At 38.6% G+C, this 26,907-nt stretch overlaps 1 protein-coding gene across 6 annotated transcripts in view; it reads left to right on the top strand.

Annotated features, from left to right (window-relative positions):
- The window catches only part of NECTIN3 (nectin cell adhesion molecule 3), a 91,305-nt gene that overhangs the window by 19,230 nt on the left and 45,168 nt on the right, over positions 1–26,907 (top strand). For 3 of the 6 annotated variants that reach the window (XM_089512310.1, XM_089512306.1, XM_089512307.1), the window contains exons 2-5: positions 12,746–13,084; positions 18,951–19,247; positions 23,692–23,809; positions 26,334–26,485. In XM_089512310.1, the coding sequence (XP_089368436.1) occupies positions 12,746–13,084; positions 18,951–19,247; positions 23,692–23,809; positions 26,334–26,485 (906 nt within the window). Of the gene's footprint in view, positions 1–12,745; positions 13,085–18,950; positions 19,248–23,691; positions 23,810–26,297; positions 26,486–26,907 lie in introns of all 6 variants that reach the window. The other 3 variants (XM_089512304.1, XM_089512308.1, XM_089512305.1) reach the window with 1 other exon arrangement.

Genomic DNA, 26,907 nt, shown 5'->3' with positions numbered 1-26,907 from the left:
AAGGGAGGTTCTTGTCCACCCATGTTATCTGTTCATCTAAAGATAATGGGGAGGTGCTTTGAGATACAGCAGATTCCATATTTGATTCTGTAGAGCAAATCCAACCTCTGTTAGGACAGTTTGTGCACTTCTAACCAAGTAGAACTCCCAGACAGCTTGACTCCCTGCATTGTTTGGATAAAATTTCAGTTTTCTCAGTGTAGGCAGTCAGGCTGGGCAAGGGATGCTAATTGTTTTGCATTTGTCAGGACATGAATACAGCAGAACTAGGAAATATCAGGTGCATTTGCAACCATCCTGTTGATGTCACCACTCAGCTTACAGTGTTGTGTAAACCATCACAGTGGTGTACATGGGCTCATGGGAGAAATTTTCCTTCACTTTTCTCTGCCCATAGCTAAGGAATGGAGTGCTTGGCAGAGAAGGAAAGAGATTAGTTGATGATATGAAACACTTGTGGCCACAAGAGGGCATTCCAGTGTAGGAAATCTGGGTAAGGACACTGGAAATAAAATTATTAAATACAAAAAAGTGGAGGAAAACAGAGAAACAGCTAGCTGAGGTAAATCCCTTGTGTCCTTGGAACTGAAAAACTTGAAGACACTGCAGCCCATTTCTGATAATTAAGGGGTTTGGATGTATACTTCAGAGTAGTTAAATGATAATTTCACAGTTGCTTTCATACCAACCAGAATGCCTTCAGTTGCATTCAGATTTTCTGCTGCCTCTAGAATATGAAAGGGGAAAAGAAAAATAAAGAGATAGCTATAACAATTTCAGAGCAAACATCCATATAATCTCTCTCAGTGATGTTTATCACACTATGCTCTTAAAGTGCTACTATTCCACTTTGACTCCTCTAGCTGCCTCCTGTTGCATTGTGGGATTTGCAGTTTTAAGGAGGGGTATTTAGAATTCTCAGGCAGTGAGAATTCTAAATACTCCTCCTTAAAACTGCCAATCCCAGAATGCAACAGGAGGCAGCTAGAGGAGTCAAAGTGGAATAGTAGCACTTTAAGAGTATAGTGTGATAAACATCCCTGTCTCTTATGTAGATTTGAAAGGCAAGGTGAGCAATGAAATCCACAGGACTGGACTAACACAAAGGCTTTAGAATGGAATAGTGCCCCTACTGTCATCTTTTAATACCATCCTCCATGATGTATTAGAACTCCAGCAATAAACCAGTGTCTCCCATTCGCACCATGGCGGGTGAAATGGAAGGGTATGTTGGCTGGTAGTACATTAAACCATTGATTTAAAAAAAACCTAATAGAATCATATGTCTCCCTGTTGAAAGTGTACTTTCCCAAGTTGGATCAGGCTTGGTGACATAAGGTGACATAAGGGGAAAGGAGTTCCTACTCCTCAATGGAATTCTTATAATAGATTTGAAATTCTGAGCCAGTCTAGTGATAATAATTCTAGATGAATAGTGTCAAGGTGTAATTAGAGGTATGTGGGATAGAGTCAAGAGGATAAGTTGCCAGGAAAATATCTGGTAGCATATTTAATTAGTAGGACTGGAAAAATGAATTTAGAAAGGGTGAATGAAAGTGGTGTAGAAGATGGAAATAGAGTCTTGAGCAGGGCAGAGGGAGATGACTTGCAAAAAAAGTAAAGGGTCAAACAGTTAACAACTGAAGAAGATGGTAGCTGCTTGTGTTGCTTGGAGCCTATGATCTGCATCTTAGTATTTCATGATGGATAATAGACTCATCCAGAGATAGACAACAGACTCATCCAGAGTTCTGTGAAAGCTTGGTTGTAGGTACCAGTAATTAACCAAGCCATACTTAAAGTTATAGGAGTCATCACATGGATGAGTGCACAATAAGGATAAGTGGTCATAGTGAGTGATGGATTCTAGATCATATCATATATTAACTTAGTTTATCTGAATCATAGAATAATAGAGTTGGAAGAGACTGCAAGGGCCATCCAGTCCAAACCCCTGCCATGCAGGAACTGTCAATCAAAGCATCCCTGACAGATGTCCATCCAGCCTCTGTTTAAAGACCTCCAAAGAAGGAGACTCCACCACATTCCGAGGGAGTGTGTTCCTCTGTCAAACAGCCCTTACTGTTAGGAAGTTCTTCCTAATGTTGACATGGAATCTCTTTTGCTGTAGCTTCCATCCATTGTTCTGGGTCCTATTCTCTGGAGCAGCAGAAAATAAGCTTCCTCCCTCCTCAATTTGACACCCCTTCAAATATTTAAACAGTGCTATCATATCACCTCTTAACCGTCTCTTCTCTAGGCTGAACATCCCCAGCTCCCTTAGTCGTTCCTCATAGGGCATGGCTTCCAGACCCTTCACCATTTTAGTCGCTCTCCTTTGGACATGCTCCAGTTTCTCCATATCCTTTTTAAATTGCGGTGCCCAGAACTGGACACAATATTCCAGGTGGGGACTGACCAGAGCAGAATATAGTAGCACTATTACTTCTCTTCATCTAGACACTATACTTTTATTGATGCAGCCTAAAATTGCATTGGCCTTTTTAACTGCCGCATCGCACTGTTCACTCATGTTCAACTTGTGGTCTACTTGAACTCCTAGATCCCTTTCACCCATAGTTTCATTCAGCCAGGTGTCCTCCATCCTGTATCTGTGCATTTCATTTTTCCGCCGTAAGTGCAGTACCTTACATTTCTCCCTGTTGAATTTCATTTTGCTAGCTTTGGCCCAGCTTTCTAGTCTATTCAGGTCATTTTGAAGTTTGTTCCTGTCCTCTGGGGTATTAGCTACTCCTTCCAATTTGGTGTCATCTGCAAATTTGATAAGTATGCTCCCAATTTTGTCATCCAAGTCATTGATAAAGATGTTGAATAGCACTGTGGGACCCCACTGGTCACTTCCCTCCAGGATGAAAAGAGCACCCTTTGCGTTCGGCCGGTCAACCAGTTACAAATCCATGTAACAGTTACCTTGTCAAGCCCATATTTTACAAGCTTGTTTTCAAGAATGTCATGGGGAACTTTGTCAAAGGCCTTACTGAAATCAAGATACACTATATCCACAGCATTCCCTTCATCTAACAAGCTGGTAATTTTATCAAAGAAAGGGATTAGATTTGTCTGGCATGACTTCTTTCTCTGAAACCCGTATTGACTTTTTGTGATTATGGAATTGCCTTCTAGATGTTCACGGACTCTCTGTTCAATGATCTGCTCTAGAATCATTCCTGGTATTGAGGTAAGACTAACTGGACAATAATTGTTGGGATCCTCCTTTCCCCCCTTTTTGAAGATGGGGACAACGTTTGCCCTCCTCCAGTCTGCTGGGACTTCTCCTGTTCTCCAGGAGTTCTCAAAGATTATTGCCAATGGCTCCGATATTACATTTCCCAGTTCTTTTAATACTCTTGGATGTAGTTCATCTGGTCCTGGAGACTTATATTCATTTCGATTAACAAGGTATTCCTGTACTATCTCTTTACTTATTCTGTGTTGAAATTCCCCTATTCTGTCCTCTGCTCCATTATCCTCAGGTTGAGCACCCTTTTCCTTTTCTGAGAAGACTGAGGCAAAGAAGATGTTGAGTAATTCTGCCTTTTCTCTGTCTTCCGTTAGCATTTTGCCATCTTCTCCACGCAGTGGCCCTACCATTTCCTCCTCCTTCCTTTTGCTGCGACATATCCAAAAAAGCCCTTTTTATTGTTCTTAACCTCTCTAGCAAGCCTGAGTTCATTCTGCGCTTTAGCTTTTCTGACTTTACCCCTACATGTGCTTGCTATTTGTTTGAATTCCTCTTTGGTGATTTCCCCATCTGCTTATTGAATTCTTTATATTGCATAAGCACTGCCTTCAACCCTGGTTAATAGAGAATTGTAAAATAATTATGAAAGAAGGAAATGTCATAATTGATTTGTTTTCTTTAAAGATAAATGTATATGGTGACTAAATTATCTTCACACTGGACAATGGTGTTTTTATTATTATTAATTAAGTCCTGATAGGCCTTGTTAATAGCAAATAAGAATATCCAGAACAATATTTCAGCCAACTATTGCTATGATGCAGAGTAAATTCTGCATATGGGAAAAATTAGCAAAATTCAATAAACTTTTATCCTTCATATTTTCATGCTACCTTATGTAGCCATCCTATGGTTCTGACAGTTTTAGTTTTCTTTATATTTATTCCCTTCTTCCTCACCACTGCTTAAGTCATCCAATGCAGTGTTTCCTAAGCTGTCTACTGTGGGGGGCTGAAAGTCCCCCCCCCCAGTGTGCTGGAATTGGTATTTGTGTCCATTGGCTAAACTTGTTTCTTTCCTGGAAACTGGCAATGGCTCGTGGATTGGCACCAGTTTGTGGATCACCACTTTGAATAGCAGTGATCTAATGACAGATCTGCTCCAGAGCAGAATTATCTATTCCTGACCAGTACCTGAAGAACTCTACAGATTTTTTACATAGTTAATTTAGATTATTGTTTCCATCTCATCTCAGATTTCATTTATGCTTTACTTTTTCCTATGCCCAATTGGGGGGGGGGGGGGAGATGTGCATCAGAGATGTTTGTCACCACATTTTTACTGCTTAATGTGTGCTCAGAAAAATTGACAGTGAGCTGTCTTCCTTGCTTTTATGGTTTTCCAATACTGGACACAAGAGTAGTCAATTCATACCTTTTGCATATGACCAGGAAAGGCTTGGATGATAGTCATGTCACCAGATCAAAGTGCATCTTGAAGAAGTAAGCAATAACTAGCATGCATGTGACCAGCAGCTAGATGGAAATTCCTGGCTGCTGAATGTACCAGTTCACCTAGAATAGCTCTTTCTGATAATAGCCCTAAATACCCTGAGTGGTATTAGCCTGCTATAGCTCCCATCTTCCAAGGGATATGGCAGCAGTAAATCTTGGAAGTTAATAAGAATGACCGCCATTAGTTGTTCCAGCTGATCCAAGAGAGGGTTTTAGACAGCCTTTCCCTCAGATCAGTGTATTTATGGAATGAGCAAGTAGGAGTTACATGAGCCATAAGTCAGTTGGGTGGAAAGGAGCAAACCATTGAGTAGTGGAGGCACCCATGTTTTTCCAGTCAGATGAGGAGATACTTTGAGAAGCAGGAATAGAAGATTCAGAGGGGGATAGTAGTGTCAGGAAGCCTTACTTAAGAAGTATTTTGGAGTGCAGCAGTGCTGAAGGGAGCAGGAAAATGTGTTTCAGATATCTGAACATGATTATAGGTGGAATTGGGGAGCAATGGCAGGTAATAATGGTGAGAGTGGTTGGCCCATTATGGTGGTGGTGGTAGTTTGCTGACATATTAGCCACTTTTATTTCCAAACCAGTAAATCCTGGGAGCCAGCATCCAGAGTTTGAACTTCTCAGTCCCACTACTGCTCTGAAACTTGAGAGGGAATTGTTATGAAGATGTGCTGAACTTTAGAGGAGCTCAGTGAATATTTGCAGAAGAACTGGAGGCACAGTTGCCTTAATTGGAGAGTAGAGTTAAATGTTATCTTTGTATTATACTTTCAAGGTACCTGGAGTGTTTTTGAAATATGTTTTGGTTGTAGGAACATTCCCTGTGCACCTCCATATTTGTTTAATCTTGTATTGAGTTTGAAGGGACAGTGCAAGATCAGGGGAAAATAAGTTCTCTTTGGTGAACAGAAACTGGCTAGATGCAAAAAGCTAATTAGCCTTTGTGGACCAACTATACTTTCAAAATTTACCTCCCAACAAATTTATCCCCCCCCCCCCCCCAAACACACAAACCCACTGTAAATAGTGATTAAAAATCCTATATCGGTTTGGTGGCCCAGAAGGATATTGTGTTAGATATAGTGACAGAACAGATGAATCGTATGAAAAACAATCACTCTTTATGTTGCCTTTCATAGTTCTTGGACCAGAATGGATAAGGGAGGAAATTCAGATCTGCAAAGGATCCAGCCAAACTTCTATTTTAATAATAATAATAATAATAATTTGTTTTATTTATATACCGCTATTCCAAAGATCATAGCGGTGAACAGCAAGTAAGCTAATTAGCAAGTAAGCTAATTTGCCCCCAACAGTCTGGGTACTCATTTTAGCAACCTCGGAAGGATGCAAGCCTGAGTCGAGCTTGGGCCCTTTTGCTGGTCTTGAACTCGCAACCTTGTGGTTTTGAGTTAATGGCTGCAGTACAGGCATTTAACCACTGCGCCACCAGGGCTCCTTGACTATCATTGCTTGTGTAAGAATTGTAAAGTTGGATTGTAAAGTAATTACCTGTCATGTCCTGCCTTGACATTGCTTCTTTTGTGGCTAGAGAAATAGATTCTTCTGTGAGAGGCACTCACTACCTCCTGGGCCAGTATTCCTCTTACTCAGGCCCCATTCTCACTGGGGAATTTGCCCTGGGTGGAACTGGGTCAAATTTGGTAAGCTGGTACCGAATCTCCCCGGAAAGAAGTTCCCACTACACTTTACCTTGATCAATGCAATTTGCCCTGCTGAAGTTCACATTTGCAATAGCGCTTTAAAATGGAGCCTCCTTTGTTGTCAATCAAATTTACTTCTGCTTTCGTCAAAGATGATGTATCCTACAACCATTCTGTCAACTTGTCAAATTAAAAAACCTCCATGTATGTACATGTGTTGCGTACCTTTGGGTCGTTCAGATTCCCTTCTCTCTGCATCCTCTTTCTTGCTTTCCCTCCGATTGCCACCCCATAATGCCATCTCTCTCCTTCCTTTCTCTCTGCATCTTTCTTGCTTTCCCTCTGATTGCCACGCCATAATTCCGTATCTCCTTGCATACACATATGTAGCAAAAGCATTCACACATTGTATCAATTTGCCAAATTTGAAAGGGAAACTTCTGTAGCACTAGCATTCGCATATTCTGCCCCACACACAATTTTTTTAAAAAAAGATGCTGCTTGCAAAGCGACCGGTGCAAGAGGGGAGGCATGTTCTGCCCACTGTCCACCCTCTGACCTTTATCCCTCCCCCTGAACTTGACCTGATCATGACCAGGGCCAAGTTCACATTTGCTGGCACCCTGAAAGAAGCGGGTTTTCTCAAAAGAAACGAGAAATAATGCTTTCAGAAAACTCACTTTGAGGGGGATGTGCCCCAGATCCGGTGTGCAAAACCCAAATCCTGGTGTGTAAAAACCAGCGCCAGTGAGAATGTCCCACTTTTAATCCGGTTTGGGATACGGCTAAAAGGTAGTCTGAATGGTAAACCACTATAACCATAGGTGCAGTTTTTTCACATTTGTAAAATAATTGTCCATCAATCCCTATATGGATAGATCCAAGAAAGTAGACTTTAAGTTGCTTTGGTGATTTTCCAGATTTGAGTTTTATGTATTATTTAGTACTTGATGTTAGAATTACTCGAGTTTGTATTTTACATCTAATTCTCTTGGTTAAGAATTGTTTTCAAACAGATATATAGAATTTTATATTTCAGAGCACAGAATGCTACTTCCATTGAGATCAAACTACAGTGCTGTAAATGGTTCTTGTTAAGAATCAGGTCTGGAATCTGTAACCATTATCTTTCACGTTTCTTAGCACACACAGGAAGTTTGGATAAGTTAAACAAAGGGTGTTAACATTATTACCTTTTGTTTATAAGGAAATTCTTTCAGAATAATTTTAATGTGATCAGAGACTTTCCTTCAGTTTTGTCAGAGGACTTGGGGCAATATATTTATACTTTGTTTAAATGTTCAGAAGCGCAGGTGGTGGTAAGCTTTTCTGATGGCAGTGTTACCAGAACAGTTGTACAGCACTTCTGGGCAACCAACCAACCTGCTACTAGCTTTAACAACTTTCCTGTTGGCAACTAAAATAAGACTTAGCAAATGTGTTATGGGCTTCATTTTCCTTGACAGGATGTCAGGTTATTTAAGGAATTGTTTCATGTTAAATCAGGGATAGAAAAGTAGGTGTTGCCTGGATACTGGGACTTCAGCCCATATAATTCCTGTCCACTAATTGTGATGGCTGGGATTTTAAGATGTTACACAAAACATGGATGGGACCTGGTTGTCCAGCGTGTGTTACCAACCAATTTAGAGTAAGAATCAGAAATGTCTTTGCCTTTACCAATATTTTCTGGCATTGTTGTTAACAGATGATGATCTTAAAAACTCATCACCATTTTGCTTTCTTGTGATTTTTATAAGGCAGATGATGTGTTTGACAGTGGAACAGTGTGAACATAGTGTTGCATTCATAGCTCAAACTAATTTGTGTCTGTGTAGAAGAAGGACCCACTGAATGCAGTGGGTGCTCATACAAACTAGATATAGGATTTTCATTTGAGGCATGTGTTCAGTGTAATTGTTTGCCAGGACTGCTTAGCAATTGCCACTTAACCAGTGGGTGCTATCCAGTGAAAAAAATTCCCATTGTATAATCTGTGAAAATTTTCCCACTTCTTAAAGCATGGTTGTTTGATAAAAACAAGGTAGTAACACATCGAATGCATGCTATATCTGTAAAACTGGGAAACAGTTGTATTAACTTTTTTTATAAATTATTATCTCTAGGAAAAATATATGCCTGTGTAACAAATCAAAGTTTGCTAATAGTAGTAATAATAATAACTTTATTACGGCCATTTGGCCAGCACAGCTAATAGTAGTGTATTTTAAAATATTTAAATAAAAAACCTTTTAGATAGGATGCTGAGTTCAAGTCTCCTAAAATATTTCCAAGATTCCAGTAGAAATTTCAAAATAAAGGTTTGAATTTTTGAATATAATATCTAATAAAACATTTTAAGCATGCTTAATTGTTTGTTTTTCTTAATCATTTCATTCTTTAGGCTTTTAAATTCTTTAGGTTGTTTAAACTGAAGCTCATCCCTTCAGTACAGTTATCCACTGTATCCATGGATTCTGCATGCATGGATTTTGCCAGCCTTGGTTTGAAAATATTAACACAGAAATGCACACAATTTTTGAGAAAGCAAATCTGGATTTTTCTAGTTTTTATAAGGAACACCATTTTACTATATCACTGTATCTAATGGGACATGAGCATCCATGGATTTTGGTATCCATGGGGTCCTAGAACCAAACCCCAGTGGATACTAAGGGCCCAAAGTATGTAACATTAACATGTACTGCTTTTAGTTTTTGTTCTTTAGTTACAAGTCAGAGGCTATAAACTACATTCAAGTTGCTATCAGACACCAGCATCTTCCTTTTTGCATGTTCCTTCATTCCTGTCTTTCTTGTTTCTGCTTCCCCCCTCCTCACTGAGGCCGTGGGAAGAAAACGCCATGTGTCATGCCATAAGATAGAATCTTCTCTTAGCTGTGGCATCACTGTTCTGTAGGTGTTCATTACTTCTAATGCCTGAACAGGTTTACACTGCGCATGCATCATATGCAGGAGCACCATATGCGGCGTTCAGCTTACACTAAAAGCTGCAAGCCAGAAGAGGCAATGGTGCATGTACCGCGGGCACGAGCCCTATTGTTTTCCATGCGGCTGCAGCATATGTGGTATTTCCCTTACGTGGAGGGGGGAGGGTCTGGAACAGATTCCTGCATAAGGGAAGGGTGCACCGTATTATCATACAACATATTTTTTTATTGTGGAAGATAACTATATAAATGTATCTGAAGCTTATTTTTGGTTTCACTTTAATCAGACTGATTAATACGCTTAAATGGAGGCATTAGGACTGTTTATGCATCACAGTAAACTGGGTTTACAGTAAAACAATAGTTTACAGTAAAACAATAGTTTTACTGGGTTTACAGGAAAACAATAGTATCCTGGTGCATGCTGTCCAGAGGGTCCAGCTCTCCTAACTCCCAGATCTCCACAAACTGGATTATTTCAGTGGGCTCGTGGCTAAAGCCTTTAAGCATCACAGTCCAGTGATGCTATCTGCCTTTAAGACAAAGTGAATGTCAAATGCAATGATAAAGTTATCATCAGATGTGGTTTTGCCATTAGACATGGTCATTCAAAATGCTTGCTTCTATAACCGGAAGCCAAAAATCTCAGAGAGTTCTGCTGTTTATGACACTTCAGGTGTTCAGGTGAAGGCTAGAGAAGGCTAGCAGATTGTATTGTTCCTCCTTTTAAGTACCTTTTAAAAAGAAAGTTCTTGGATTGCTGATTAGATAGAAAATCTTGCTCAACAATTTATACGTTTTCGTACTTCAGTGGCCTTATTGCCTTTATCTTTGTATTCAGTGTCACTGAATCAAATCCATGTGATATTTGAAATAAATGATATTTGAGATAAAATGAGATAAAACCTCAATGATATTTGAGATAAAATGTGTAGTTGAAAACAACACTTGTGCTGCTCTTGGGAGTCCATCCTCCTCTGTTCAGGGACATAAACTGGTGGCATAATGTGTTGCTTTTTTTTGCATTTAATTTTTTTAATTGAACATTTAAAATATTATCAATCACACATCACCACAAATACAATTGAATTTCTTTCAACATTCCATAAGCATTCAATAAACCTACAGTAATTAGTCCCTACTATTCTAACTCTATTCTAACTAACTTTACTTACTAATTAATCTTCATACTTGCATTGCATCATTTGTCTTCAATCTTCATATCCCCTTCTTTCCATTCCCTTATACCATCTTCTTCTTATTTTCTTCTCTCTTTCTTATCTAAACTCATTCTTTTACCTTTCTATGTTTTCTTCCTTCCTTGCCTTTTTAAACAGTCATTTCCCCCCCTACATTCATCAGTAAAACAAATATTCAATTCACATTAATACTATGAATATACAATATAAAATTCCAAATTCAATATTGGGAAAAACAAGCAAAAGCTAACGAGTGCTTTGGAAAGTAACATTCTTTTATTTTTAGTATTAAGTGACCCAGTTTTCATGCCCTTTGCTTAAAACCAGTAGTGAGTTCATTATTTCATATTATTATTTTCTACTAGTAATTTTCCTTTACAATATGCTCATGTTACATATGTGCTTTTTTAAAAAAATATATCTCAAAGTTGACCACATCCTGTTTTCTCTTTCTTCCTAAAATAAATAAGTTTTATTTTTGCTGTATTTTCTACAGGTTTGCTTCTTAATCCTTTCCAATCTGTTTTTATGTTCTTTTCACTCAGCTTGGTAGCCAAGTGTTTCTTGCTAGCCAGCTGTGAAGTCTACTCCCACCTGATACTGCAAAAATTTTGTATGCATTGAGTGCTTCTCTAAGTAAACATATATTGTGCTCATTTCACTTCTCTAAATGGTGAACAATTCTGCACTGCTAGTCTTCAGTACATAGAGAAATTTAACTTCTAAAGCACACTGACATTGTATAACAGATGTTACTTTAACTAGATAAAATTCACTCTTTTAGTTTTAATTAATTGTCTTTCAAATATGTGTTACCATTTAAACTGGTTGCAGTTTAAAATAGCCTTAAGTTGGAACTGCATCAAGAATGGGAGGCTGTTTCTTGATTAGATGGACAAATTAATGGAATCATAAAAGTTCGAATGTGCCTGAAGACCATCTAGTGCAGTAATACACATCATTAAATCAGTGCTAAAAGATAGTAATCCAACTTCTATTTAAAGACCTCAAAGAAGCGTCCACCACCCTCTGAGGCAGTCTATCAAACTGCTCTTGCAGTCAAGAGGTTCTCCTTCATGTTTAAGTCGTACCTTCCTTTCTTTGTTTTTGTAGTTTGAATCCATTGGTTTGTGTCTTGGTCTCTGGAGCACCAGAAAGAAAGCTTGCTCCATTTTTACATTATATCTATTTAAAGATGGCTATCAAATCATATCTCTTCTTCTCCAAGATGAACTTACCAAGCTCACTAAGCAGTTAATTATAGGGCTTGGTTTCCAGAACTTTTGCCATCTTGGGCATCTTCCTCTGAAGATGGTCCAGTTTGGCAATATCTTTTAAAAACTAAATATCACAGAGAACTTTCTCAAAAGTGTTACAAAAATCTGGGTATTCTACATCCATACCATTTGCCAGATCTACCAAGGTTGTAAATCCATCAAGAAGAAAGTTAATATTAGTCTGGCATGAAATACTTTGAGAACCCCAATTTGTTTTCCTGAAGATTAGAGCTAGGTTTTCAGTGGGGAACTGTGCCACTCATCTGGGATTGGCAGATTGCATATGACCCTCTAGATTGGTTAGATTCGAATTTTCATAGTCCCTGACTAGTTGGTAGCTGACTAAGGTTGATGTGTGGTTCAGCTCAATAACAACTGAAGGGCTATAGTTTTAACCATCTCTGTCCTAACCCATTTAAGTGAAATTCCCACTCCAGTTTGTATAGTGGGACCTCGGTATCTGCAGACTTGCCATCTGTGGATTTGAGCATCCGCAGACGGCAAGCCTGCGCTGTCCTAGTGGTCCAGAATGGATCTCACATGGATACCAATGGCTGACTGTATTCTAGAATTGTTTGTTCTCTAGATTCTGAAATTCTGGACATTTATACATAGAAAGAGATAGATAGAACAAGCAACATGTCTGATTTTCCATCTTTTATATTAACAGTTTTAGCAAATTTTGGCTAAAATTGATGATATTACTATTATTATTATTATTATTATTATTATTAACCTTTATTTATAAAGCGCTGTAAATTTACACAGCGCTGTACATAGTAAGTCATTTTTGAAATGCAAACATCACCCAAAAGTTAAATTTATGCAAAGGATAAATTAGCAGAACAAATTTTTCTGTAGGAACAATATTTGTGGCTGCTGCTCAACTAATTCTTACTCTCCCCCTCCTCTTTTTCTTTTTCCCTTTTTCAGGTGCCTTAGCTGGACCAGTAGTTGATCCACATGTGAGAGCAGTATGGGGGAAGAATGTTACACTGAAGTGCATAATTGACATAAATGAAACATTAACACAAATTACATGGGAGAAGATACAAGGAAAGAGTGCTCCGACTATTGCTGTTCACAATCCTGAATATGGATTTTCTGTTCAAGGAGAATATCAAGGAAGAGTATCACTTAAAAACACATCACTTACTGATGCATCAATCATACTAGAGAATGTTACCTTCTCTGATTCTGGAGAATATGTATGCAAAGCAGCTACATTCCCTCTAGGAAACTCTCAGTCAACAACATCTGTAACTGTATTAGGTATGTTTTTTAATATTTATTTTGTAAATGTTCCACTTAAAATATTTCAGGATCAGAATTAAATCTGATAATCTGTTAAATTGGATCCAGGCTTGCATATCCCTGAACAGAAACAGGGCTAGTGGAGGAATCTGGGATCTAGCAGCAGATTTTTATTAGACAAAAAAGGCAGTGACTTTATTCTGATTCTGTCTTACCCTGTAGCCCCATATTACTGCTTAAATCCCCTGCCCTTGTTCTGCATGCCCCCTTCAGAATAAATGTTTAATGTCATAGGGATTTCAGGAAGGAACAAAGAGACTTTAATGATACCCCAGAAAGCATTCCATTCATGGAGTTCCATTGCACAGAATTGTAGATCAGCTCAGTGAGTGCTTCAGCACAGTATGTTTAACTTTATATTTGAAAATCCTGCTTCTTTTACTAACTAATTCCACTAATGTATTTCAAATGCAATTGTTTTTTCTTTGTAGTCCTCTTTCTGTTTCGGTTAATACACTGGATGTTTATTTTAACTGTAATCCCAGGTTTGCCCCATACTGGTAGGACATTTGCTGAGTAGAGATACACTCATGGGACACTTCCATCTCTTGGAATTATGAAAAGCAATTTTCATCTGCTGTCCTTCTCCTGGCAGCTTACTTTGCTCCTCCCCAGGAAGCAAGTGGAGAATCAATGAAAATTGCCTCCTATATATACTGTAGGAGGGTCCTGTTGCAAAAAAAAAAAAAAAAAAAAAAAACCCACATAAAATCATTTTTTGCTTTTAGATGACATCATATACTTTCTAGGGGGATATGGGGGCATTTTTGCCATGCTCCCTGCAAGCCATTTTAGGGCCAGGGTGGCTTTTTAACAAAGGGAAGTGACCTAGAAACATCCCCTTCTCTCTTCCCCCCCCCCCCATTTTTTTTAATCCCAAGGACCACAAAAATGTCTGCATGCAGTCCATGGTCTGCATTCCTCACCACTGTTGTAGCTGATCAAGGAAAATCTTTCATTTGCAGCATCTAATTAGGATCCAAGCTGATATTTCTTCTTATTGTAAACCATCCTGAAATTCTCTTTAAATGAAAGATACTATAAATGTTCTAAATAAATGAACTTCATTATCATTGGTATAAAAATAAATTATAACCCATATGCACTCTTTAAGGGTTCAGCATATGTCCTGCTTCCATGTTTACTAGCTGCCAATGTCATGCTATCAAATGCCTTTTTTTAGTACTCCCTAGAAGGTTTATTTAAAAAAAAAATAGATTACTGTATATTAATTGCTAAATGTACTACAGTCAGCACGAAAATATACTGTGGTCAGTGAGATACTCAATATAATATTCCTTAGTGAATATCATATTAATTAAAATTATATTAATCAAGTCAGATAGAAATGTTTATTGATTAGCCCTTAGGCCATTTCAAAATAACACTAAAACAATTAAGTCATAAATTAAATCTAATCATACATTTTTTTTAGTTATTTGGATCATTTTATTTTCCTGATCCTTAGAATTTTCATTGTACTAACTAAAACTGAGTGGATATGGGGATGCTTAAATTTTTCCATACTTAAGAAATAAAGAAGTTAATGATTCTAATAGTGTTAAATTAAAAAAAAAATAAGTGACTGGTGGGGCATTTTATTGTGAAAATTCATAAATCAAAGAATCTTGGGGTCAGAAGGGATCACAACATCCATCTGGTCCAACCAACAGAATGTAATGAACATTTTGAAAATTTTATAATGAATGCTTCTGCAGTTAGATTTGCACCCTCTGCATCCTGCAAACAAATAGAGTAAATGCTAAAAAAAAAAAAAGCAGGGAAAGGGAGGAGTGAAGTCTCAAAGGGCCAATCTAAAAAGTGGCTGTGAAGAATTTGCCCGTTCTTTCTTTAAGGCATAAATCAGACTATTGTAATAATTTAAAACTTGACTGAGATTTTAACTCCTAGAAGTTCATCATCATCATCTCTGTGACTTCCATAGATGGTTCATTCTGCACCTGCACAGTCACAGTATTTGGAAACTTTCAGAGCTTGTGAGTCCTTTTGGTGGGAACTCCACCCCTTAAGTACCACTCATGTCCCCAGTGCCTTCCTGCTTAATCGCCTCAGTTCCTTTTGGGCTGCTACAGTAGCAGCATTGTAGTGAACCTGCTTCTCAGAACATGAAGTAGTTTCCTCAGTGCATGAACTGGTTCTTCCTCAAATCTTTTTCTTCTCTTTCCTTATGGATTTTCCCTAAGGGTTTGTTTGTTTGTTTTGTTCTTGTTCTCCTTTTGGTTGTTCATGTATTTTTTGTTTTTCTTTATTCGTCAGAAGTCCTACTCCTGTTCAGAGGTTTATCTCCTCTCTGGGCATCTTAGTTGTGGCCAGAAGATTGACCAGTCAGACAGCCATTCCTGTTGCCTTCTCTAGTTGGGTATTGTGGATAGCTGGCTTCACTGCCATGCCTTCACTCCCAAACCTTAAGAAACTGCCTCACTGAAGGGGCTGTTATGGGAGGCAGTGATCAATATTTGATACTTTGCTGCCTAAAACAAATCATTCTACACAGTGTCTATTGGTATTGGTTCCACTCGGGAGCCAATGGAACCATCAGCAGAGATGTGGGGTACATTGGAACCCCTCTTCTACTTCAGTTTGGTATCTCTTAAGTGTGGTTGCAAGCAGGGTGAAAAGGCTAAGAAGAAACACAAGAATAAAAATCCAGAACTCTCACTCTTGTAGAGGAAGAAGCTTTGGACCTCACAATCAGCAGTCCTGGCTTCTCAGTCTTTGATTCCAGTGAGTCAAAAGGTTGATCATCCTTCAGAATTATCTGAAATTCCTATTGCACTAAATGTCTGCTCACATTCTAGCTTCCTCAGATTCTGAGGCCATCAAGCGTCCTCTCGAGTGGTGGAATACATCAGAAGTGACGTCATACCAGATGCCCAGGACCTTGTGGAGGCCTCGGTCCTTGGCTCAGAAGATGTTATGGAAAGAATTTTCTGTCTTAACCAGACCATAGTCACACAATTTGAACTCAGTTTTGTGTATTCCAAACTCCCATCTGTCTCATCTTACAGTTCTCAGTGGGTTTTCCCCCCAGTGTTATCCTCCATTTTCTCCAAGCTTTGTAGGGATTGTACTCAGGAGGATTGGTACTCCCTCTTCCTGACATCACATTACTATTTCTCCCTTTGGAATCTTTATGGAACCGTCTTACTTATGGGGAACCAGACTGGTTCAATTATTGTTCATACTGGGATGATATCTCTCAGTACCATTGATCTTTGTCCTATAGGAGAGAGGAGCTTTGATTACCCATAGTACATTTAAGTGTCCCCTGTCTGCTCCAGTGTCCTGTCAGTCTCCCTCACCTCTTGGGTCTACTCTTCTTTGTACTGGATTCTGGAACTTAGCTCATGAGCTGTCTCCATACTTTCATGTTGTGCAAGGGATGTTCTTTTTACAACAAAGAAACCTACAAGGCAGTCCTATAGACTGAAGTGATGTAAATTTCTTTATTTTTTGGATAGTGAATCAATTTCACATGATCATGTTGAAGTTATTATTATTATTATTAACCTTTATTTATAAAGCGCTGTAAATATACACAGTGCTGTACATACAATCTTTTAATTAGGCGGTTCCCTGCCCTCAGGCTTCTGGCAGAAGTGCAACATATGCTTTTTTGCTCTCATTCAGTGACTCAGGACTTCCTGCCTTTTCAGTCTGTGTATACATGGCTGCCATGTCTGCTTATGTTTGTCCTCCTCAAACCTCCTTGTTCACCCACACTCAAGAGTTTTCTCAAAGGCTTTTGTAACCTTCACCCCTCTGTTCATGTGTTCTCCTTTTGAATCACTTACGACTTGTGATGTTCATCTCTTTTCATGCAGTGTGGCATTTCTCATCAGGAAGGGTGGCTGGTGAGCTTTTCTCTCTTGGATCTGATCCTCCATTTATTCAGTTACATTGGGATTGATTAACTTTATAACCCGACTTTCCCTTTTTGCTTTAGTGTTTCATATATGACAAACAGTTGAGTTACCCATCTGTTTCCCAAATCCTGCTTCAGACAAGGACAGGGCTTTGCACTCCTTAGATTTGCAAATAACCCTTGCTTTTTATGGAGAAGGATTTGATTCCTTTGGTGAGACCCTTTGGTTGTTTGTATGGACTCCCACGGTGGATTGCATCCATAATGAAGCTTGACTTATCAGTTGACTAAGAATGACCTTGCTACTTCTGTGCAAAATCATTCTACTACAACGGTTGCTGCTTTTCTACTTTTCTGGTTGCGATCTTGTAGGATGAAATATGCAGAGCTGACACCTGATTTCACCCTTCTACCAGATTGGACATACATTCATGTGACCAAGCATCCTTTGGTCAAGCCGTGTTATCTTTGGTTTTAGCATACTGCATCCTACTATCTAGGTTAGTAGCTTGCCAGTCACTCATTTGTGTGAGTCACAGAGATCATAAAGAAGAACAGGTTGCTTACTTGTAACTGGTTCTTTGAGTGGTCCTCTGTGAACTCACACAATATGCCTCCCTCCTCAGCTTAGTCCTGCATTGCCTCTTTCTGGTTGTGTCATATATATGGGGAACTGAAATAGAGTAGATTGGGAATGTGTTGGAGGTGCATGGTACGGAGGAGCTGGTTTTCCCCAAAGTAACTAGTTTTAAAAGTTTTGAAACCTGGCTATGCACACACAGCATGACTTATTTATGAAAGTTCACATTTGACCACTTGAAAAATCAGTTACAGATAAGCAACCTGACTTTACAAATCAGAGTAGAAGTTAAAGTAAGGTTGTTGGTTATTTGATATCTCAAACTTTAACAAATTGCATTGGATCCATACAAGTTGCATTAGTGCTCTCTGATTTCAAGCTTTTCAGTGGGATCTAAGTGATGACCAATGTGTCCCATCATTTTCAGTGGAACCATTTATTTAACTAAGGCATGTATTGGATTGCACTGGAAGTCTTACTATACTTATTATATATTATAAAGTACCTGCTTGCTTACCTTTGATTTGTTGTTGTTGTTGCTTGATAAGCTACAAGATTCTCACCTTCCTTCCTTTTCTCCCTCTCTGAGTGAGTGAGACAGAGAGTACCTTGGGGGTGTTTCCCCCTAGACTTCAGTAATTATGCATATATAGCATGCTATGTGTTACAGTGGAATTGGTTCCAGAAATTTTTGAAGAGTAGGTCTGTCGTTGGCTCTTAATTGTGCATTACAGTGTGAAACATAATGAGTGGCCATAGCCACACTTCTTGTTAACTCTGCTTGATTTCCCCCCCAGTATGTACCTCATAACTATTTTTAAAAATCATTTTTATTAATTCTATTCATTGAAGACTGCAAGGTGAGCAAAGTTTTTAATGTCAGCAAAAATAATGTCTTAATTGTAATTGCATAATAATCTTGTAAAACATATTTCTAGAGTGGTTTGAACATTGGACTTTGACTCTGGAGATCAGGGTTCAAAACCCGACTTGGCCATAGAAACCCACTGGATGACCTTGGGCAAATCACACTTTTTTGCCTCAGAAGAAGGCAGTGACAAATTCGTTCTGAACAAATCTTGCCAAGAAAATCCCATGATAGGTTTATGTTAGAGTTGCTATATATTGGAAATTATTGAAAGACACACAACAAAACTTACTTTCATAAAGGATGGATTGTTCTAGTTATATGACTGCAAATGCCTGGTGTCAAAACTACATTTGTAGGCTAGTTGATAGCACTGGGAATTGGTAATAAATTGGATATAAATTGTTTATAGATAAACACAAAAACTTAAGCTTTACTTAGGAAAAAAATTAACACCACTATTGACGGTCATTTTCCCCCCCTTATATAGTTGAACCAATTGTGAGCCTGACAAAGGGACCAAATGCTTTAATAGATGGAGCCAATCAAACAGTTGCTGCCATTTGCACAGCAGCCACTGGAAAACCAGCTGCAGAGGTTGTCTGGGAAGGTGATCTTGGTGAAATGGAATCCACTTCAACTTCGTATCCAAATGAAACTGTCACAGTGGAGAGTCAATACAAGCTTATCCCCACCAGGTTTGCTAGAGGAAGACATATAACTTGTGTTGTGAAACATCCAGCTTTGGAAAAAGAGATAAGAATGGTGTATGTGTTGGATATTCAGTGTAAGTAATTGTTGTGATTCATTATTTTCCCCTCTAGAAAATAGCTCATATTACAAATGCTAGAATAATGCAAGACTATCTGTGTGGATCTCAAAATGTAATCCAAAGTATTCATTGTGATGATACCTTTATGAGACCAACCAAAAGGTACAAAATAGATTATGCTAGTTTTGGAAGGCTAATGCCTCTTCATCAAAGATGGTTAAAAAAACCCATGCAGTTGGGAGGGGGTGCTATTAGTCTCAGATCTGTCTTTTATTTTGAAGCATTTGCTTCAAATTTGTATGGGAAGAGGGTCTATGCAGATAGACAGGTTAGACCACACACCCCATGTCTCCCACACAACAGAAGAAAAAACAGTTTTAAAAAATCAGTAAAGGTTCACTGCGTGTTAGCATTCTGGATGGAACTGACTGCTGGATTTAAGCCATTTTGTCTAACTTGCTCAGTACTTCAGCCACTGCAGTGATCATTCTCCTTTAAAAGAGTAAGGTAAGCTAAGATGGAGACATGTCTGTTTGCTAGCATATGTTATATCTTCCAGCTACTAGTTACCGCTTTGGGGATCAGTATTTGTGAAGCCAAGTAAGATTTCATGGTAAAGGGGAAAGAGAAATTTACTTAGAATTTTGGCTTCCAGGAATCCTAAGAAAAGACAAGGCAGAACAGTGTATGAGACAAAACAGATATAGTATTGAGAAAGTCAGTGTTCTGATTTGCATGGCAGTAATCATGTAGATTAATTCCTTTCCCCATCTAAGAAAATTAGAGCCATTAATTATTGACAAGATGAGTAAAAAAAAAAAATCAACTCCCTAATAAAAACCTCAGTACATAAACTGGAGAGATGACACTTAGTTTTGTTGTAAGCCTCTGGTATGAGAATGCTAGTATGCTTTTTATTGATTGATTTGATTTGTCTGGTAGCAGTGTATTTGTAGTAAGTTGCATAATTTGATAATTACAAATGCATTCATTTTTCAAATTACATTAGAGATTTTAACTGACCAAATAATTATAGTTCACTATTTCAGTATAGGTGCCTTTCTGAAATATATAAATGCCATTTACTGTGAAAAGTAACAGCCATCATCTGAAAAAAAGTCTTTAGTTGCCAGTTCCATTGATTAAAATTGACCTGCACATATTATTTAAAGAATGAGTAGATTAATCTGTCATCTTAAGTTTTGGAACCATAATTATTAGATACTATATGAATAAATAGTTCATGTAATTAGGATTAATTTCATTCAGGAATAATTCTTTAACATTTAGCTCATTAGGTTACTTGAGTTTAAAATGATTGTGTTTATGTCTCAAGATCAGATGTAAGGTGAAGAATAACTCTATCTTCTAACAATCGTAGACACTCACCTCATGACACTTTCTAGGTGTGAGAGGTGCTTAGTTTTTTAACCTTTTCTCTTGGGATCACTTATGCAAAACTGTATCATGAAGAGAAGTACTTTAGAAAATCTTTCCATCTTGCAGAGCAGGGGTGTTAGGTGTGCAACCTTGTATATCCCACCGCAGAGAGGAAAAGGAAATCATAATAATTTAGATTCAGTAGCCCTTGAGTCCAGTTTTACTGATGGTAATTTATCTGATATCCTCCTACCCTGAGGCCCGGCCATCAGCAACAGAACAATACACAGATTAACACGGGAATCACTCCTCCTTACCCAGGATCACACAGTATATATATACCCACTCTCTTCCAGGTCAGCATTCTCTAAAGATGCCAGCCACAGATGCTGACGAAACATCAGGAGTAAACTCTTCAAGAGCATGGCCACATAGCCTGAAAAACCCACAAAAAAACCCAAACAACTGATTATTTATATAAATATTCTTGGGGCATAGAGCAGTTGGTTACTACTTGAAAACATTGAGTGTGTTGTTAAAGTTAAAAATTATATGTTAATTTCAGTAATTTTCCATCTCTTGGGTCAGCTGCTTTTTTGCCAATTAAGTCATATAACTTGTTTTGTTTAAATGGCTGTCGCTTAAAAGTTAAGTATATTTTTACAGCTATCTCTGATTATTATGAAATAGATACTGTCACTATATTACAACCATTCTTTTATGACTTTTTAAGCCAGTTAGTATAAAGTGCTTTAATAAAAACTTGATTAAGACTGAGCAAAAAAATAACATTATGTTGATTGTGATACTAGATATAGTGTTAAGTCAGTGACATGCTTTTGCATCATTTTCATAGTTTACAGTTTTTAAGATAATGGTTAACTCTTTCTACCTTGCCTGGAAACTAATTGGCAGCTAGTGAATTGATTTTAATATTGGTGTAATATGGTCACTCCTCGTTATACCAGTAACCAATCTGGCTGCCATGTTTTGAACTAATTGAAGTTTCTAATACAGCACATTGCAATAATCCAGCATTGACGTTACCAGCATGTGCACTTTCATTTTAAGATCCTCCAGCTTTAAGAAGGGATGCAGCTGGTGTAAGAGCTGATAATAGGCTCTCCTGGCTGTCACATATGTCTGAGCTGTTGTTTGAAGTGACAGATCCAGAGGTACTCCCAGGTTGCAAATATGGTCTTTCAAGGGAGCGTAACCCCATTCAAGACTGGTTGACACACCTCCAAACCTAGGTTAGGACCCTTGAGAGTAAACACTCCTGTCTTCTCTGGATTCAGCTTCAGTTTGTTTTCCCTCATCCAACCCATTACCTCTTCCAGGTATCCTTAGCTGAGGATCTTTTTGAATGCATTGAGAAATATATTTGGGTGTCATCAGCATATTGATAGCATGTTGCCCCATGCCTCCGGATGATCTCGTCAAGCAGTTTCATGTAGAGAGTGAACATCAATGGGGATTGAGTGGCACCTTATGCTATGCCATATAACAGCTCCTTTTTTGAGGAGCAGCTGTCACCAAATACCACCATCTGGAATCTATCCGAGAGATAAGATTGGGACCACTGAAGTATTGTACCTCCAATTTCTGTCACGGGGCAGGATATGGACCTAGAGGAGGCTGAAGATGGAATTCAGGCCAGTTCCCCAGGCAAAGAGCAGCCAGCAGCTGAAGAGCAGCCTCAGCCAGCTCTTAGTTTTGAAGAGCACTCTCAGCCAGCGGAAAGACAAAGGCAAGACTCACCTGAAGCTGATGGGGCAGAAGAGATGACACAGCCTCCAACCCCGAGAACAAGGCATAAAGGAAGAAGAACAGACCAACGATGCTCAATCAAGCTGTTTGCCAAGAGGCAACAGAGTGGCTTTGATTAGAACTAGCTGGTGTCAGCCCATTTAACAGCTGAGTCTGCCTAGGGGTAGTGCTGGAAGGAATTTCTTGATGTGCATTCCTGTCTCCAGTCTCCTGCAGTTCAGACCTTTGATATCTTGGCTTCTTTGACCATTGGACTGTGTTGACCTTGTTGCTTGTTGGTTTTCCCTGAACTGGAGTGTTTGACAAACCAACAGTTTCTCTGGACCAACTCCCACAGACAAGGATGCTTTCTGAGTGCTGATTATTTACTGCCCTTGTTGGCACTATCAGTTAATTGTTTCCTCTAGGCCAGCCTGTGTATGTGTTAGTTGAATCAGGACAATTCCTAGACCCCTCAGCCATTCCAGAAAAATATCATGGTTGATGATATTGAATGCTGCTGAGAAGTCCAAATGTACTAGCAGGGGCAGACACACCTTGCCAATACTCAGGCAAAATCCACTAAGGAGACCATAGCTGTCCTGTTTTGAAACCAGTTTGAAATTGGTGTAGATAATTTGTATCCTCCAAGACTGTCTAAAAGTCAGAGGCAACTGTCCCGTGTCTCTAGTTGTTAAAGTCATGGGGTCCCAGGAGGGATTTTTAAGAAATGGTTGTACATACCACTGCTTCTTTTGAACAAGATGGAAAATTTCTCTCCCTGAGAGATGCACTAATAATCCATTACAGCTGAGACCTAACTGCATCTCCCCTCTGGATGACCAGCCAAGAAGGACAGAGATCAAGAAGACAAGTTACCTTCCTTACTCAAGTAAGCCTTGAGGCTATATTTTAAAACTAAAACCATTTCGAGATAGGGAAGAAGTGGGAATGTTAGCATACCTTTCTTTTCTCTAATTTTCTTTCATTTGAAAAATCCAATTGTTGGTCCCAATTAGAGTAAAGCCATTGGATCAGTGGGAATCTGTTGGGTCAGCACATAAATAAATTACATTGATTCTGGGGGTTATAATCTAATTAAGGCTAACAGTTGGATTAAGGCCAGGGTATCCAAATTCTCCAAACCGTGCAGATCAACCTAGGTGGCTAGTATGCAGAAAGCGAAATATCTTCTATATTACTGAGTATTCATGATTTAAAATCCTGTAATCCTTGGTGCCAGAGTCTATATAATTTTACTCCCAGTTTGAGAATTTTAAGTTCTTTCATATTCTCTTCTATGATAGTTTACAATTATGTATTTTTGCAGATTCCCCTGAAGTTACAGTAACTGGGTATGATGGAAATTGGTATATAGGACGAGAGAATGTTTTACTCAGGTGTAATGCTGATGCAAATCCACTGCCAATGGAGTTTACGTGGAGTCGGTAAGTTCTTAATCTGAAAAATCTGGTACTGTTCACCAGCATTATTTTATGTTTATTATATTTTATTTAAAAGCCTCTTAAAATGTTTCTAAACTCATAAAATCTTAATTTCTTAAATACGGCTTTCATATTGCTGGAGAGAAGTGACTAGTGCGTTGCCACAGGTTTCTGTCCTTGGCTCAGTGCTATTCAGCATCTTTATCAATGACTTGGATGATAGAATATAGGGCAAATTTATCAAAATTTGCAGATGACACCAGATTAGGAAGGGTAGCTAATATCCCATAGGACAGCATCAGAATTCAAAATGACCTTAATAGATTAGAACAGCAATGTCCAAACTCTGGCCGTCCAGGTGTTTTGGACTTCAGCTCCCAGAAGCCTCCGCCACCTTGGCCAATGGTTTGGGATTCTGGGAGCTGAAGTCCAAAACACCTGGAGGGCCAGAGTTTGGACGTCACTGGATTAGAAAGTTGGGTCAAAGCTAACAAAATTAATTGAAACAAGGAGAAATGTAAGGTACTACATTTAGGTAGAAAAAATGAAAGGCTCCAGTATAAGGTGACATCTGGCTTGACAGCAGTACAGTGCACCTGTGTCATACCCGGGCACCTTTTACACAGCTTTCAGTTTATGCTGAAAGCCACGCCAACAGGGTTGCAATGGCGCTTGTGCCACGTGTCATGCACGAGCCCCATTATTTTCAATGGGGCTCGAGCATACGCACTATTTTCTCATACGCCGAGAGGTCCGGAATGGATTCCCCATATAAGGCAAAGGACGCACTGTACATGCGAAAGGGATCTGGGAGTCTTACCAGACCTCAAGCCGAACATGAGTCAGCAGTGTGATGTAGCAGCTAAAAAAGCTAATACAATTCTAGGCTGCATCAGTTGAAGTATAGGGGAATTGTAAGTTTTGGTTACAGATGCTGTAGTTGATCAATATGGGTGAAGAATATTTTTGCAGTCTAAATACTGCAGCTGTAATAGATTGTAAAATAGCTTGTTCCTCAAGGGTGTTCAGGAGGCATCTGAAAAAGTGGGTAGTGTTCTGCTCACAACCCAGGAGAAGCAAGATCATATGATAATAAAAATGACTGTTCTCTGGTTCTACTTCCAGTTTCTTTTATCTCATCAAGTGATGTATTTTCATGGTCTCTGTGACTCACAAAGGGGTCACTGCAGAGAAATCTTCAGATTCTTCGTCGTAGTCTCTGTAAATCATACAACTGGGTTTTCCTGTGCCTGCACAGACATTTGGAACCTTCTAGAATCACTAGGAAAAACTTTTTGGCGGTAGCTCCACCCACCCTATATATATCCCTAGCATTCCCACTCTTTTCACTCAGCTCCTTTTTGTCCGCTGTGCTAGCAGCATAGAGGAACTGATTCCTAGAATCGCTCAATTTGAATTTAACAGCTCTTTGATCTTGGTTTGGGCTTTGGATTCCTGCTCTTCTCTTGGATTTTGGCATTGGCGTAGTGTTTTTTTCTGGTTTTGATTCTGTTTTGAATTCGTCCACTCTTAACTTCAGAATTTGGGTGTTGTTTGTTACTCATGTATTTTATCTTGAATTTTCCCCACACTTGCCATCGTCGGTAAATATGGCCTCCTGGCCCATGTCCTTCAAGAGGTGTGATGAATGTGGGGCAAAAATCCCATGGCAACACAAGAGCTCCCGTTACTTGCTTTGTGTGAGGAGGGCAATATGCAAACAAGAGCCCTTTGCAGGGCTTTCTCCCCTCAGGCCAGAAAAAAATATCTGTAGTTCTACTGTTTTTTAAAAATTGTTCTTTACCACCCTATTGCCTTTCTCTTCATATATCCCTTAATCACTGCTTTTTGTCTGTTCTCAATCTCTACATTCTTTACATCTCATGATACCTAGTAAAGAATCTTACCTGCCTTTGGTACCAAACATTCTATTAAAGAAGTAATGCCGAAGAACACATTTATTTTGTTAGGTGAAGTATACCTGTGTAATTAATGCATTTCTAGTCATTTAAATAAAGTCAGTTTTGTGAATTAACATTTGGATTTTTTAAAAAGAAACTGGTCATGAGAATTTCATCTATATTGTTTAGTGAGGCTCTGGTTTAAGGATAATGGCTTGATGTCCAAAGAAATTTGTGGTAGCAATTTGCTCTCAACTATGTTCCTGATGAGGAAGGAATTGGTTGTTTGGGGAACAAAATTTATCATTTTACACTAAATGACTAGCTGGTAAAGGTATGAAGATAAGAATGAGATATCAAGATTTGGAGTTAAATTCCTCACACAGAACTCTGTGTGTGTCCCCACACAGAGCATTTTATAACTTTGTCTATGGTTTATGAATAAATATGCTACCTAATTGCTACTATGTTTATATAAAATATAATTGTGAAGTTGAATGTGTTTTTTCCAGTTGAAATGTTATGTAAATGATCTTATTTCATTCTAAAGAGAGAACCTCTTAGTATTTCAAATAAAATCTTATTCTCAGAACACTCAAACTGCCTGTAAACATTTTGCAATTCAGATTGGATGGAAGTTGGCCTGAAGGTTTGCAGTCCTTAAACAATACTCTGCATTTCAACAGTCCATTGACTTACAATTATACTGGAACTTATGTTTGTAAAGTGGCCAATACACTGGGCCAAAGAAGTGATCAAAAGACTATCTACATATTAGGTAAGTCATTTGATTTCTGTTTCTCCATGCATTATAAAAGGTACTTTTAAATGGTGCTCTGTTAGAAATATTGTAATAGAAGTTAAATAACATTTTTGTTTTAACTATGTTAGCTTTGAAAACCAGCCTTCTTCATGGCCTTTGACTCACTCATATGGGTTGCCTGTACCAGTGCAGTCCCAGAATCTAAAGTACTTCCTGCCTCGTTCATTTGAGAAGCCTTAACAGAATCTGGTTCAGTGATTCTTTGAATCACCTTTAAGAATGTTGCATTGTGTGCACCACAAGGAGGAGGAGGAATATGGTTGTGGTCTACCCAAAAACTGGTATGATCTCTGAAAGCAAACTAGTTTTCATTTTCTTCTCTGGTAGCAGGGCTATGGTTGGAATCAGCAGCTGGGACAATATTTTTAGCACTAGCT

This window comes from Sceloporus occidentalis, unplaced genomic scaffold (assembly GCF_023333645.1).
Source record: "Sceloporus occidentalis isolate IW3139 unplaced genomic scaffold, rSceOcc1.0.p SCAF_2, whole genome shotgun sequence".
In the NCBI taxonomy this organism is placed as follows: domain Eukaryota; kingdom Metazoa; phylum Chordata; class Lepidosauria; order Squamata; family Phrynosomatidae; genus Sceloporus; species Sceloporus occidentalis.
Note: the sequence above shows the minus strand (reverse complement) of the source record. Positions and strands in the feature narration are given on the sequence as shown.